The sequence below is a fragment of the Mastigoproctus giganteus genome, chromosome 10 (assembly GCF_048544385.1).
Source record: "Mastigoproctus giganteus isolate SK-2022 chromosome 10, ASM4854438v1, whole genome shotgun sequence".
Taxonomy (NCBI): domain Eukaryota; kingdom Metazoa; phylum Arthropoda; class Arachnida; order Uropygi; family Thelyphonidae; genus Mastigoproctus; species Mastigoproctus giganteus.
Window position 1 is genome coordinate 169787827 of NC_143584.1, and position 17447 is coordinate 169805273.

Here is a 17447-nt window from a genome sequence, read left to right on the forward strand (position 1 = left end):
TTCAGGCAGTGCAAAAATGTATGCTTCTCTCAAGCTCAGTTAAAGCCAAGGAGGTGATTAGCTACCTTATTACTGAGTGAGGGATGTTCATGGGATATTTCAGAATTTGAACACACTTAAAAGTGTGAGAAAATTTCACTAGTTAGATAGGTTTCAATAACTTTAAGGCTTTTTGAATTGCTGTTCAACTGTGAATGTGTTTGTTTAGTCAAGGAAAAACCATAGCCATTCTAACGTACATTTTGCTCTCTACCCTGTGCATTTACTGAAATACAGGTTGTGAAACTGATCCTCTAGGGTAGGGGTTGGCAATTGGTGGCCTACAGGTCCTTTTTGTCTGGCCCACAGAGTCTGACTGATGAGATTAAAAGGCTAATTGTCTGTGAATTTTGATAAACCAAAAATGCAAAAACACAGAAAAACAAAGCAGCAAGATGAGCAATGTTTTTCTTAAAAAAATAAACTGAAAATCAAAATGGATTTTATTTTTATTACTTTTACATGTTTCTTAATAGTATTATATAGCAGATAATATTTTCTTTGTTTTTCTATATTGCCTTTTAAAAATGTTATGCCATTAATATTCTATGCTCAAACAAAATATAAAAATTATGACTATATAATAAATGTACTCAAATGCAATTTTCCACTTTTTTTTTAATCTGCTAGCGATGTTGTCTAGCATTATGAAGGTGGAAATCAAACCCACTAGGTTGCCAACCACCACTCTAAGATATAGTACAGATGCAGGATCTTTTCTTTGGGTAATGCAACTGGGTTTTATTTTTTAGGTGAAAATTTCAATGACAAGAGATAACTATCAGCCAGCTTAAGTGATCAGATATGGATCTAATTTTATGAGTTTGTTTGTTTGTTTGGTTTTTAGGAGCATTAGCAATTAAGGCCATATTGCTCCGGGATATGCGGTGGTCATTCTCTGACCTTTCCGCATCCTCCATATTTGGTGGTGATGGGCTCGAACCCTGGTCTAATCAAGAAGCGTGTGCTATGCACTGCTGCTCCTTCCCACCTGGCTACGGAGGCGCCTAATTTTATGAGTAACATGATATTAGTTGTCTTCTGATAAAGAACAGTTATTGACATGCTTCAGCAAATAAACTAATGAGGATGCACAGTGTACCTCTAGGGCAATGCATACTGCTCTATAATGAATGTGATCGAGCCAGCAGCCTTGTAAGATTCAAAGGATTTTTTATAAGGGTCTAAATAACTGATGCAAAGTAGGTTGATCTGCTCTAGATGCTTGGAAGAATCCAGTTTAGTTTTAGTTGAAAGAAGTTGTGATGTTTAGTTGGCTTCTAAATATAGAAATCATATTAGAATGTAGATTTCAAAGATTCATATGCTTAACCAGGGGGTTCACATCTGGTGAGTATGGGCTTGGCAAACCCAGGGTCCTGAGCTAGATATCATCATTCTTCTCTTTCTTGGTGATTCCTTTCTACTTCTCTCTCTCTCTCAGGGTAACTCGGGGAAATTTTTTTTCTTTTTTTTTTGGCTGGTGCAGCATAAGCCTCAGGCTTCCTTGTACCATATGGCTAATAATAATAATAATAATAATAATATCCAGTAATATCTGTAATCCATAATATCATTATGATTTCTAAGATCCATATAGTATATACTGGCATTGTTAGCTGTTAAGTTGGAGTGCTGGATTTGCACGAAGGTTTCTTGCAGCAAAAATGAATGCACATTGTTTTTTTGTGTATAAAGTTGAAATTGTTTTCAACTGTCAAGTTTTTTTGGATGCATCTTACTGACACTCTCCTGTACCACAAATGCTCATGAACAGTGTTCTAATGTCAACAAGTATCTTCTTTCAACCTTCAACCAGTGCATGGTACTAAGTACTACAGGCTCTAATACCTATCGTGCTTGGGGTTTTCATAAAAAGAAAAAAGAAAAAAAAAACAGGACCATACAAGTGTCAAGTTCTGCAAGTTGATGGATTCCGAACTGTCTGTTACATTTTATTATTACGTAAATCAATAACTTCGATGGGCACATTACTGATACTGTTTTGGATAATTAACAGCATTTTTCACTGATGATTCAGACAACTAGGATCTTGTAACAACACTCATGGTTGCTTAATGATCTTTCTTCATGATATTGTTTTCCATTAAGCAGCTTTGTTACAGAAGTGAAAATACACATTTCTGTGGTAATGTGTATTTTCACTTCTAGTAATCACAGAATCACAGAATATAAGACAAATGTCTTGCAGGGAACTTTATGGTATCTTATGCTGCCTATAAGGTATGGGATGGTTAAGCTTGCAGTAAAATCTTTTCAAGTGAAAACTGTTTTTTGTTTTCTTCCAAAAACTGTTTACAGTATATAAAAATTAACAAAATTCTCCTGTATAAGGAGAAATAAACTTTTTATATGGATTCTGTTCAGTTTGTTTTCTTATTTTATAAAATGGTTGCAGAAACAGAAATGAGTCTAATGCTATAATAATTAAAAGAAAATAATTTTAAAAAATCCTTTCAGAATAAAGTTTTTTCCTTCTTGAAAATAGACAATAATTCTAATATTAAAACGAAGTGTTAATTAGTGTTAATTACATGGCTAAGCTTAAAAATTAAGGATGCATTATTCAAATATAAAGTGCTTTATGCCCTCAGGACATTTGGTTCTCTAAAAAGCCAAATTAACAATGGAACAAATTTACTGAAATAAGTTGTTGTCAATTGGTCAAGGTTGTTTTCTAAATGCTGCATATTTAAATATGTCTCAAGCTGATAGACTAAATCAAGTTCATCTTGTCCCTCATCTTAATCCGGTATCATAACAATATTCACAACAATATATTCTGAATAGTTCTAATTATATCATAATTAGAATTATCATAATAATATTATAAGGTACTATGAGAGAGAAAACAGCATTACCACTTCTGAAGAATTTTTGAAGATACAAAGAAAATTGATTTAAAGTGATTTAAGCTATTTTTTTAACATGTTTAGTACCAAAGATTCTAAATTATAAACAATGACAGCAAAAAAATCAAAGTAGTTTATTACCATCGTGCTTGGTGATAACTGCCACAAATACAGGAAGCTCCCAAGATTTTTCTTGTTGGTAGTCCAGCAAAGTTTTAAAGCCGCTTAGAGACAGAATAATATCAGCATTATGTTTTTCTGCAAGTTGCTTAGCAATTGAATCTTTACTAGGAGGCTAAAGGAAATAGATAATAAAGTAATTTAAATAGCAAGTAATGGAAACCTTTAATATTTCTTTCATCTTTTAAAAGTTATGCAAATGCAAAGATTGCATTCCTTCTCACTGTTTCGAAAGTGCAATCCCTTTAAGGAATGAAGATAGGATAGTGCACATAAAAAGTTAAGAGATGCAACCTACTCAAAATTACATCGTGGTAATCAGATATAAATACTGAATATATAAAAAATTCGACACTGCTATCGAAGACTGTGCAAAACTGATAAACACAATATCCAAATAAAACAATTCAGAATTAAGACATTCTGAAACTGACAAATACTTTATTTAAGGTAAATAAATAAATCATTCATTAAGCAGTATATTAATGTGATAAGCTACACAACTCGCACACTGACAACCTGTTATAATCAACTTTTTTAAGAGAATATTTATAACAGGTCATTTCATGAAAGAATAATAACTGCATAATTTTTCAAAATAATACTTTATAAGGCATGAATTTAACAAACAAAAGTTGACACAGTTTTATAAACTAAAGCTACTTTGCATTAGGTTTTTCCTTCAACCACTTGGGGATGTGATTATCCCTCCAGAGACAGCACTAGGCCTTATGCTCTTTAGAAATGACTACATTTGTCCATACAGTCAACCTACAAATCCATTATCTATTAAAAACTCAAAAGGTACTGCTGTGCTGATTCACCAGAGTGCACATCTGTTCACTCTTCAAACACAAAGTTGATAATAGAGGCTACAGTATCCCTCTCCTTTATTATATTGCAGGCAAAAGATCCCAGTCCTCTTCTTAATATGTGTTGCTACAAAAATAAACCTTGAATGATTCGTATAGCAAAAATGGTCAGAAAATTATATAATATTCAATTTAAGTTTTGTCCTTCAAATTTTTTTTTTTTTTCTATTTTGACAACATGCAATGCAATGCAATGAAAAACTAACATAAAAAATTAATACATTAAATCACCAGCTTATCATTACCGAATAAATACGTACTGTCCTTAGTCCTCTTCATGATAAATGTCACCAGAAATTTTCAAATTTCTGCCATGGCTGTCTCTGGAGAATATGCAGGAATGGTCAAGGGAAAAGTTGTCATCTTCCTCTCAGATGGGTTTGTATCTGTTAACTCTGTTGTATGTGATAAAATTGTCTGTACCTTTGGCTTTCATAATACTCCAATCAAAAAAAAGGTAATGGAAATTCTAACACAAATGTATGGAAAATCTATTATCCAAATTTAATTTCTGCATTAGTTGTTCTTTTTCAGTGATACAAATTCCTTCCTGATACAGCTCTTTGGATAATCTACAATCTCCAATACAAAAAATGCTTTTTGTATTACCAAAGTATTCAATTCCAAAAAACAGTTCTTTTCAACTACCATCATCATCACAGCCATTTTCAATCCACTGCAAGATGAAGGCCTCTCCAGAAACTTTCCAGTTCCTTCTGTTTTGTGCAATGGCCATCCATTTACTACTCACAAACTCTTGAATTTCATCTGCCCATCTCCGTTGTTGTCTTCCAGGTTTTCTTTTAGCTGCTCTTGAGTACCATTCTGTTATTTTCTTAGTACATCTATCATCATGTCTTTGAGCTTATGTGTCCTGCCCAAGTCCACTTTAGTTCTTTAGTTTTTATAAGAATGTCCTTTACTTGTATTTGCTGCCTAATCCACATGTTTCTCTTCTTATCTAACAGTCTGATTCCTAATATAATTTGTTCCATTTTTCGCCGGGTGGTTTTCAGCTTCTCTTCCATTCTTTTGGTGAGTGCCCAAGTTTCACTTCCATAATTCATGGTGGGGAGTATACATTGGTTCATTATTTTAAGTTTCAGACAAATTGGGATATTGCTCCTCAGTATGTGACTATATTTCCTGAATGCTATCCATCCAAAATTTATTCATCTCTTCCAACCATTTATCATTATTACAGCTAATGACTTGTCCCAGATAAGTATATGAGTCCACTTTTCAATTACCACTCCTTAAATGATTATATTCCTTTTTGTGGCATACTTGTTCATCATTACTTTTGTTTTTGCCATATTCATCTTTAATCCGAAATCCTTATAACTCTGCATAACTGATTAAGATTTTCCTCTAATTCTTTGGGATCGTGGCTTATGATTACAATGCCAACTGCAAATTGTAAATGGTTTAGGCACTCTCCATTCACACTGACTCTTTCTGCGACCAGTCCAATCTTCTGAAAGCTTCTTCAAGGGCAGCAGTATGCAACTTCAGAGATATTGTGTCTCCTTGTCGAACTCCCTTTTCAACTATACTACTCCCTAAGGCTATTTGTTCATTTTCTCACACTGTTATGTAATTTTCTCTTCCTTACAGATATCCATAGTCATTTGCTCAATTGTCATTAATTTATCTTTGTATTTTTCATGCAGGATTGTAGTTCCCATTTCTAAATATAACTTTTATGTAATTAAGCAACTTTCTTGGACATTCTAGATTGGCATCAGTTGATAAATAACAAACTGCAGCATTTTCTTAATATATGCATTCCAAGAATATCCAAAATGTGGCCTTGCCAAATTTTGGGTGTTGCATAAAGGTCTGGAGACTTCATTTTAGGAAGAATGTGGATCTATTGAAATGGGTGCAGAGAAGAACAATGAGATTAGTGAGTGGAACAAAAAGTGTGCTCTTACTGGCAAAGGCTTCAGTGAGGTTTAAGGATTTGGATGAATTGAGTAAGCTCAATGCTGATGGCATCCTGTCTCTTGTGCAGATTGCACATTACACACATGAGGAAGTATAAAGTCAAATAAAAGAAAGATGGTTGCAGGACAGATGTGTGAAAATTTGCCTTCAGCCAGCAGGTGGTTGATTGTTGGAACAAACTTACATCTGGTGTTGTGGAAGTGGATAGTTAGAATAAATTCAAAGAAGAACTATACAAACTGTTAGAGGAGCTGGACATCTTGCTTTTTTTGCATATAATTAAAATAATTAATTATATGTAAATAAAAAGCGATAATATGATTTATTTTAAGGATTTTGAAACAGCAAGGAAAGACTGGGCCACTTTGTTCATGAACAGTAAATAGTTTTTATATCACAGTGGTGGTGATGATGGAAATGGAGAGCGGTATAGCGACCCAACAATTTGATTTTAAGTTAAAACTTACCAATTTTGCTGGATGAAGATGTGGTCCCCTTTTGTTTGCTCCTCTAGCAGGTGGAAACCTTTTACACATTTTCTGATGATCTAAGGGCATTGTACATGGTAAATCAAGAGATGGTTTAACCAAACGCGGAACTCTGCCCTGAATAAATAAGGACTGTTATCAATTCATACATAATATCTAAAATTTGCTGAAGAATATGTGATAAAAAAAAATTATAGATATGATAAATAACAATATAAAGAAAGAAGTGAGTTGAACAAAAATCATAAACAAAATTCTCCATGTTTAAATATGCTCCCTGTTAATGATAGTTAGCCAGTCACAAAGCATTATTTTCTGTTCAGTATATAAACTCATTTATATGAAGACAACTGACTTCTATATTCAAATAAAAAATGGTGTTCTACAGTGGTACTAATGTTAAAATATAATTTTTTAAAATCAAATAAATGCTTAGGACAAAAGTCTCACAATTGTACATTGAGGCAAACAAACCAGGCTTGATACTAATGCATCAATTTCATATTGTGGAAGCACCTTTGCCAAGAGTTGCCCCAACAGTGCACTATACACTTAAAAAAAAAAAAAAAAAAAAAAAAAACACTGCTCCAGTGAAGAAGCATATTGCTATTTTTAAAATGCATGACAGACCATGGTTTCAATCCATGGATAAGTACATGGATCTACTTGCCCACTGACAAGGCCCCAACTAGGATCGAAAGTGCAGTCTGGGTAATGGCATGCATTTTAAATAAATAGCTATATACTTCTTCACTGGTGCAGTGCTTTTTTTATTTAAAATGCATAGTGCAATATGGGAGTAACTTGGTGAAGGTGCCTCCACAATACGAGATTGATGCATTTGTAGCAAACCAAGTTTGCTCACAGCCAAGTAAACCCGAGTCTTTTGCCCTAACCTGTACTATAATGTTATATAATTTTTTAACTATATAATATCGGTGTAAATATACCACAGTTTACCCATAAATTTAACTACATAAGTAGTGTAATGGTATAGTTTGATTTTATCTCATATTGTGGCTACCTTCACAACAAGATACCAGGTAGTAGCAGTGGTAGTAATAGTAGAGGCATGTGATGCAAGAAAGAAAGTATATGAGTTCAATGCAGCATCAGCCAAAAAAAAAAAAAAAAAAAAAAATGTGGCTACCTTCACAACAAGATACCAGGTAGTAGCAGTGGTAGTAATAGTAGAGGCATGTGATGCAAGAAAGAAAGTATATGAGTTCAATGCAGCATCAGCCAAAAAAAAAAAAAAAAAAAATCACACCATTCCCTCCAAATGCCTGTCCAGTTCCTCCTTAAATTTATTTAACCTATCAACTTCCACAACGACAGATGGAAGTTTGTTCCGGCAATTAACCACCCGCTGGCTAAGGGCAAATTTCCGCACATCTATTCTACATCTGTTTTTTTCTTAATTTGAATTTATGTCCCCTTAGGTTCGTAATCTGAACAAGTGGAAGGATCCCAACAGTATTCAGCGTGCTCAACCCATTCAAGGCCTTATACACTTCAATCAGATCACCGTGCAGGTGCCTAGTCTCCAGCCAATGCAATTTGCAGAACTTAGGCCTCTCTTGGTAAGAGGATCCCTTCATTCCTCTTGTTAATCTTGTTGCCCTTCTCTGTACACACTCTACATCTACATCCTTCCTAAAATGAGGCCTCCAGGACTGTACGCAGTACTCAAGGCGTGGTCTGACCATTGCCTTATACAGAGGGACAATCACCTCCTTTTCTTTGCTGGCAAAATTCCTATATTTCATTGACAAAACCCCATGACCCGCCCTAGCAGCCTGTCTGCACTGCTCAGAAAACTTCATATCTGACTGTATAATTACTCCCAGGTCTTTTTCATTTTCTACCACCTTAAGTGTAGTACCACACAGTTGGTATGTTTCTCTGGGGTTACTTCTACCCATATCCAGTACTTTGCATTTGTCAAAGTTAAACTTCAGTTGCCACTTCTCAGCCCATCTGCCCAAATTATCTAGATCCTGTTCCAGTAGCACACTGCCATTACTGTCATTAACAACCCTGCCAACCTTGGTATCATCCGCAAACTTCGACACTAAGCCTGATATACCTTCATCAATATCATTGATAAATATAAAAAACAACAGAGGATCCAATATCGAACCCTGTGGGACTCCACTAATAACATTAGTCCACGAAGAGCAGCACCCATTGATTACCACCCTCTGTCTTCTCCCACTCAACCATCCTTTTATCCATTGTAGCAACTTACTTTTAATTTTAATTTTTTTTTTTTATGTAAATCCCAAACACAAGAGGTGTTAGAACCTATAGTACTTAGTACCGTAGCGGACCGGGCTAGCCGAGTGGGTAAAGTACCTGCCCGGCAACCCAAAGGTCGCGGGTTCGATTCCCGCCTCAGGCTTGGATCAAAGTACTGCAAAAACCTTGGGAGGTGCAATATGGCCACAGAAGCCGATGCGCCAACAACTACCAAATCAAAAAAAAAAAAAAAAAAAAACTTAGTACCGTGCTTGGATTGGAGGTTGAGACGATGAAAGAAGATATTTGTTGACATTGGACTTGAACTTCTGTAGATTGTAATTTTCAGGAAATACATATGAAGGAAGGTTGTTCCAGAAAACAGTAGTTGAATGAATAAATGAGAAAGATGAAAAGTTGGTTCTGTGGGTTTGAAGTTGGACAGTAAATGGATGTTGGCTGGTGGCGGCATGTGTTCAGACTGTTTTGAAAGAGAGAGAGGGAATTATAGAAGCCAATTCAGAAGAACAGTGTCCATGGATGTATCTGCAGAAGAGGCATGCAGCAGAAACAGTATGTCTATGAGAAAGCGAGTGGAGAGACTCTGTTAGAAATGAATCATTAATTAACCTAACTGCCCTCTTCTGAATGGAATCAAGAAGCCTGAGGGAGGTTTTGGGGGCACCACCCCAGATGTGGGAACAATATTCCATGGCAGGGCGGATTTGCAATTTATACAGAGTGAGCAGCTGTTTGGAAGAAAAGTAACGCCGAGAGCAAAAGAGAAAACCAAGTTTTTTGATGCAGAGGAAGCAATATTTGTAATGTGCTTGTGCCAAGAGAGATTAGAAGTCAGGGTAAACCCCAATAGAGATATATCATTTTGCCTAGAAATCGGAATGTCACTAAAGATAAGCATAGGAGCAGAAGAATCCTTTTTGCGAGATATAAGACAAGACTGAGTTTTAGAAGGGTTGAAATCAACTAAGTTGTCTTTGCCCCACTGGAGAATTACCTGAAGATCGGCATTTAAGGAATTGGTAGCAGATTTTCGAGAAGTTGAAGCCGATTGAGTAGGACAAGGTTTCTCAAAATGGAAAGTGGAATGCAATGTGCTATCATCGGCAAAACTATGGATAGGATTTCCAGTCAATGGAAGAAGGTCATTAATATACAAGAGGAAAAGAGTGGGGGAAAGAACTAAACCTTGGGGGACACTGGCATTAGTGGAGAAGTCAGAAGACAGAGAGCCATCTACCATCACCCTCAGGGAGTGATCAGAGAGAAAACTGGATAACCAATTAATAAAAACAGTTGGCAAACCATAAGATGGAAGCTTGTTTAGAAGACCTTTATGCCAAACACAATCAAAAGCCTTTCAGATGTCAAGAGCAACTACTTGTGTTTCGCTGAACCTTTCCACTGAATTAGTCCATAAATGGGTAACATAAGCCAGAATATCACCAGTGGATCGACACTGACGGAATCCATACTGGCAATCGTTGATCAGACGGAAGGTTTCTAGGTAGTTTAAGAGTTGGCGGTTAATTGATTTCTCCTTTACTTTAGAAAGAGTGAAGTAATTGCAATGGGACGATAACTGGATGGGAGCAATTTGTCACCCTTTTTAGGAACTGGCTGGATAAGAGCAAATTTCCAAGCAGAAGGAAAAGCACCTTCGGAATAAGAAAGTGAAAAAAGGCGGCAAAGAATAGGAGTAAGTTCAGGAGCACAGGTTTTGAGAACAAGTGGAGAAATACCATCAGGACCTGGAGCTTGTTTAGCATCAAGATTCATCAAAATCCTTCTGATATCCTTTTGACGGAAGACCACAGGAGGCATTGAATGGAGCATGTTGGGAATGGTGGGAGGTGTTTTACCAAGATCATTAATACATGAGTTGGAAGAAAAATGGGATGCTAGCAGGTCAGCTTTATCCTTGGCTGAAGTGACAACACAACCATCTGGTTTGGACAGAGGTGGGAGCAGAGATGGGCAAAAGTTGCGGCCAATAGCTTTGGCAAGAGACCAGAATGCTTGGCTACCATTAGGGCAAGAAGCAAGTTTTCTACTCTTAGCCTGTTCAAACTCTAGTTTGGACTGATTAATAACTGCTTTACAATTGTTGCAAGCTTTGGTGTAGGCAGAAAATGAAACTGAAGAATAAGAAACAAGCCAATTACGATATGCAACATTCTTCTCTTGAACAGCCTTAGCACATTTATTGGAAAACCAAGGTTTAGATAAAGGACGAGATTTTAAAGTGGAGTGTGGGATAAAGGATTCCATTCCTGCAAGAATAATTTCACTGACACGATCTGAGCAAACGTTGACATCAGAAGTTTTGAAACAGTAATCCAACGAAGGAAAAGAAGAAAAAAGTCTCGCAGGTCATCCCATTTTGCATTCTTGTAATGCCAAACAACACGAGGTTGGTAATAGCCGTGAGATAAAGGTTCCATTGGAGAAGAGACAATCACCAAGTTGTGATCTGAAGTGCTTAAAGGACCTCTCACTTCGACCGTGTACTTAGAAGGGTTGTTTGTGAGAAAAGGATCAAGCGTATCGGCTGTACGATTAGGATTGTCCGGTATTCTTGTAGGTAAATGAACAATCTGTGCTAGGTCATTAGTAATTGCAAACGCCTCAGCATCTCGACCTGCTGGGTCGGTGTGACTAGAAAACGGAAGCCAACTGGAGTTGTGAACATTAAAATCACCAAGGAAATTTACCTCACTGTTAGGAAAGTTGGACTGGAGAAAGTCAAGTTGCAAAGAGAGGAAGCCAAAGAGCTCCAAGTGATTAGTGGAGTTGGGAGAACGGTAGAGACAACAGATGAATTTGACACAATGAGGTAGAGAGATTTTAAGCCAGAGAAGATCAAAGAGAGGACATTCCAAATTTCCAAGTCTCTGACAGGGAATATCAGAATGGACATATGCACAAGTACCACCTTTGAGGAAAAAAGAATCATATAACGAATAATTTGGGCATCTGAGATGCCCAAATTATTCGTTATATGATTCTTTTTGGGCATCTGAGATGAGCACTAGTTGAATCAACCGATAACGGAGATTCTGTCAGAAAAAGTACATGGGGTTTGGCAGACTGCAAGTGGAAATGGACATCGTTGAGATTAGAATTGAGACCACGTATATTTGTGAAATGTATTAGGAAGTGCTTGGGAGGTTTAGGTCTTTTCACAGATAAACTTGCTCTATTAGTTTGACAATTCATGGTGTATTCAATAGTAAGAAAAGTGGGTGGGACATGCTATATGAAGTAATGAAATTTTTGGATATGGCGTACACGTGGTAAGAATATACCCAGATCCTTGACATAACGTGGCGTCGACAATGCTCCCCGCATACACACTACTCGGACACCCTCCAGTCACTATCTGGCAGAGTAGAGGTAGCAAGATTATACACTAGCTGATCCGGAAGCCTCCTAGAGAGTTACCAATAGGTTCGGTCCGGTGTACTAACTAGCGGCCTGCCTGCGAACACCGTTTTAGAGCTGTACCCTCGAAATGTAAGGAATATTGGATCTCGCCATGACGTTCATCATAACCTCGAAACTCATCAATCATACTGCATGATGGAAGAGATAGGGAAGGGTCAACCGGAACTTAACTCTAGAGACTAAACATGGGTTCCACCACTTCAAGCCTCCAATAAGCAAAATGGTGGTATTTCACCGGTCGATGAGAGTCATCTACCACCTAATACCATTCTGCTCCAATTTGTACAACAGTCTTCCATGTGCAACTGTGTCAAAAGCCTTCCTGAAATCCAAATATATGATATCAAAATTATTTTTTGCATCCAGTTCCTTTGTAACCACATCATAATATCCTATCAAATTTGTCAAACAAGACTTTCCCTTAACAAACCAATGCTGTGTCTGAATTATTGCTGCAGTCTTGTCTAGATGATCCTGCAATGCATCTTTAACCAGTGACTACATTATTTTACCCGGAACAGAAGTTAAACTAACTGGTCTATAATTACTCGTGTCACCCTTCGATCCCCCTTTTTGAATTGGGGATACATTTGCACATCTCCAGTCCGTGGGGACCTCTCGAGTCCAAGGATGCCCTCATAATTATGGCTAAGGGTTTGCTTAGTTGCTTTGCTGCCTCCTTTAATATAACTGGATAGATCCCATCTACCCAGGTGCCTTTCTTATGTTTAACTTCAACAATTTATCCTCTACTTTGCTCTCAGTTATTACAAAATCATTAAGCACCCTGCGACAATTTGATAACCTTCTGCCATTTTAAAACCTTACTAACTCCTCATGTGTAAATGTAGATGCAAAATACTCATTCAGTTTGTTTGTTTGCTATCTGAGCAGGATCATCAACAGTCGAACCATCGATATCAAGTGGACCAATCAGATTCATCCCCTTCCTTTTAGAGTTTATATAAATAAAGAAATCCTTGCTGTTTTTCTTAGCATCTTTTGCTAAAGATTTCTCGTAATCTGCTTTCGCCTGCCTAACCTTCTTTGTGACCTGATTACAGACTAGCTTATATCTGCCGTAGGCTTCTGAGTCGCTTGATAATTTATATGCATCCCATGCATTTTTCTTCTCTGTCACGAGTCTCATTAGTTCATTTGATAACCATTTAGGCCTAAACCTTGAACAATATTTCTTAATAGGTATGAAACTTTTAGTAGCTGTTGTTGTTGTTGTTTGGTTTTTAGGAGCATTAGCAACTAAGGCCATATTGCTCCGAGATATGTGGTAGTCATTCCCTGACCTTACCGCATCCTCCGTATTTGGTGGTGACGGGCTCGAACACTGGTCTTATCAAGAAGCGCGTGCTACGCACTGCTCCTCCTTCCCACCTGGCTACGGAGACGCCGCTTTTAGTAGCATCCACGATTAATTCCTTGAATGCTTCCCACTTACAATTTACTGTTGGTAACATCATCAGTTGATCCCACTGTACAGAATTTAAAAACTATCTGAGACCACTGTACTCGCCTTTATGAAAGCAAAAACCCTTTCCTTTACCCCTGATGGTAATTATATCTTTAAGTAAATCCCACATCAGTATACTGTGATCACTGCCACCTAGTGGTTCCTTTATCTGCAAATTCTTAATATCACAAATGATCACTGCTGATAACCAGATCAAGAGTATTACCCTCTCCGGTTGCCTCTTGAACATGCTGCTGCAGAAAACAATCATCCAATAAATCCACAAAAGTCTTACTAGTGTGTGAGTGACCAACCCACATGTTCCAGTCAATATCTGGGAAGTTAAAATCCCCCATTATAAGACATTCTGGTTTACTAGCCCACTCTATTTCTCTGTACAATTAATTCATTGTACTCATTTGAGTCATTAGGCCTATAAACTCACTCCTACTCTTATTTTTGCTTTTGCAGTGCTTATGTCACACCAAACTGACTCAACAGTGCACTGTTCATCTGTATCAACTGGATGCACTTCTTTTGATTTTATGTTTTTCTTAATTAACAGCATAACACCTCCTCCCTTCCTATCCTGCATATCCTTTCTGTACACATTGTACTCCCCAAATTCCAGTTCTGCATTTCTTATATCTGTGTGACAACACATCTCTGCTATCCCAACAATATCCGACTTTGAGGTCTTGACCAACACTTCGTATTCATCAAATTTATTTACTATACTTCTAGCATTGGTATACATGCAAGTATACATGTACCTATCCTTATTATTAGTTACCCTAACACATCCCATATACCCACCTGCTTCACGATGACTGCCATCAGTCTCTGAAACCCCCAACACCCCTCGCTCCAGGTCGCTACTTATTCTAATAGAAGTTGTGCAAGAATCACCTTCACCTCTGCCTGCGGCTACTTTTAACCTTTTAGTCTGTGAATCCCCCAAAGCTAGCAGTTTTCCGACCCACCTAACACTGCCTCGATAGCATCAGCAAATATTCTTGCACCCTTTCTATTTAAGTGTATTCCATCCCTGTAGAAGCAGTCTCTCCTGTTAACAAGCACAGACCATGCTGAAAAAAATTCTACCCCTTGAGCCTTGCACATTCCTTCCAGGGCCGAATTGATTGACAAGGCTTTCATCATGTACTCCCTCCTATCGTGTCTGGGCAGAATTGCAGACACTTTCAAATTTAACACTGACTCACGACTTTTTTGCAACATTGACCTGTACTTGTTAAGTAAATCTGCAGATCTCCTACTCTTAATGTCATTGGTGCCAACGTGTACAACAATATCACCTTTTGTGCCCTTAAAAGATGATATAGTCTTTATAACGTCATCAACTTTTGCCCCTGGCAGACATACCCTGGTCCTGTTCCATCTATCCTTTTTACACAATATATTCTCTGTCTCCTTGACAATAGAGTAACCAACAATAACTAGTTCCTTTAGTACCAGCGCATTCTGCATTGGAGATTGCTGCTGTGTTGCCTGATGCCCAGGAGTGAGCTCTGGTGTTCAGTTGGGCAGCTGAGAGCTTGACGGGTCCCTCATATTAATTTCTTCAAGGGAATCTACCCTACACTTCAAGCTCTCATAGACGACCAGTAGAACGCTGAGTTGATGCCTAATTTCTAGACACTCTGCACCTGGCACACACACAAATACATCCTCCTTTGCTAGATCATGTTTTGTTCCAGAAAGTTTGGCAAACATTTCACAAGTTGCACATTTTTTTAGGCTGTAATGTGTTGGAGAATCACCCCCCTCAGTTCTCCCCCGAGTCACAGCACTCCTGCCACTTTTTGCCAGTTGCTTTGCTGCTCTAGTCTGGGGCATGATATTTTAAATTAATAAGATCAATAAATTTAATTAATTAATTGTCAATACTACACTATCTAATAGAATCCTAAATGCAGTGATGCGTATTATGCTATATAATTATACATTAGAGCTACCTAGTTACCACAATTAAAAATTTGAATTCCCTACTACTCTATACAAAAACAATGGCTATAAGATTCGAAAGAAATAACGGTTTTACGTATATTAAGTAGTAATCTACAAAAACTCTTTATCTAAATTAAAAATAAAAATAACCAGCATAACTATAACTATAAGACTACGTATAAAGTACAATATAAAATAACAATTAGGTAAATAAAAAGGCAAACACTTATCACTTTTTCGGAGCCTGTAATTCACAGCTGTATTGCACTACTTCGAATAAATAACGCTTTTCTAGTAGAGGAGACTATTGTTATTTATTCTCAGTGGGCACCACCACACAGAGGTGTTTCGGAGATTGTTGGCTCACTCATCGGTGGGCAGGCAGGTACTCTGATAATGCAGACATGCCATCATGGTTGTGAAGTTAATTCCACAATATGAGAGATGCCAAATGATGAAGATAATAATAATATTTTGAAGGCTAAACGCACAAAGCATAATATGTTATGGATTGAAATGAGCTATATAATATCGGTGTAAATACACCATAGTTTCGATGATCAAACGATGCCATTACACTACTTATATAGTTAAATTTATAGGTAAACTATGGTGTATTTACACCAATATTATATAGTTAATTTCAACCATAACATATTATATGCCGTGTGCATTTAGTCTTCAAAATAATTTTTTTAAGGATTTTGAAACCGAGGTAGAATTAGTATTTTTATCTCTATTGCTAAGACTAATAGTAGCAGCCTAGGCTTGTTCATTCAGTAGCTGTATAGATGGCTCATCACTAACAGATTATACTACGAGAAGGTGAGGTATGGAAATTGGGTCTGGATCCTAGTCAGCTCTCCACAAGTCAAATTCAGGATATGTGGTGTGGGGGAGGTCTCCTAGTTAGTCAGCTTCGGTTCTTCAGACAATGCTATAGCTATATGTGACTGAGGCCTATGGGCAAGAGACTGAAGTAACACATGGAAAACAGTCAGTGCTTGTATAGGACAAACTCAGTTTTCTCAAAAAATGACATTCAGTGATATTGCCAGTAATGGAAACAGACATAAGAGAGAGAATTTCAATAACAAAACCTTGCAAACAAGAAGCTGGATTATGACTTGTAAGGCAATTAAATAACAAACAGAATATTCTGAAGAAAAACTATTAATGCACTCAAAAAATGTAAGCATTTGTGCTAAATCTTACTGCAAAAAATATAGGGAGGTTTTGTGAGGATACCATTACATATGGTATGTCAGTTAGTGGCATTTTCATGTGGTTAGCTCCATTGATAGTGTGATGCAAGTACAGCAAACTGCAATCAGACACTTCATAATAAGTATTAAACTGCTAAGTAACTGATTAAGTATTAAACTAGTGAAAATTTTATTAACTTATCCTTGTTTTTCTAACCCAATCAGATGTAAGTTTCAATAATATTTTTTAGGTTTGGGAAAGTAAGAAACAAGGGAAAATAGGAAATTCATTGGTAGTAACCGTACATGGAATGTGCTAGGAGCCAGGTCTTTTGGTAATCCCAGATCATTACTGAAATACAGAACAGCATTTTTATAGTTATTTTTGTGTGTTATTAAAATGTATCAACAAGCATACTTATTCTTGGCAAAGGGTTTTGCTATTGCTCCTGTTCTAACTGCTTATAGTGGGAGTAACAGTAAGCCGTCTATTGCTATTGGTAAACTTGGCCCAGACTTTTATTTTCATATGGAGCTTGGCATTTTTATTGTTATTTTAACCTCATACAAGTTCTTTTTGATTTATAATTGTTACTCAATCAACTTTATTTTCACCCTTACAATTCTAGGCAAAAAGTAATGACCTCGTGTTAACTAAAACAGGAAATGCCCAGCTGTCAATCACAATTAGTGAAAGT

At 37.0% G+C, this 17447-nt stretch overlaps 1 protein-coding gene across 1 annotated transcript in view; it reads right to left on the reverse strand.

The window, feature by feature from the left end:
* LOC150079474 (little elongation complex subunit 2-like) overlaps window positions 1–17447 on the reverse strand; it is a 162053-nt gene that overhangs the window by 114878 nt on the left and 29728 nt on the right. The window contains exons 6-7 of the mRNA XM_090382392.1: window positions 6382–6519; window positions 3054–3207 (exon numbers count right to left, since the gene is read on the reverse strand). Coding sequence (XP_090238518.1) covers window positions 3054–3207; window positions 6382–6519 — 292 coding nt within the window. The remainder of the gene's footprint in view (window positions 1–3053; window positions 3208–6381; window positions 6520–17447) is intronic.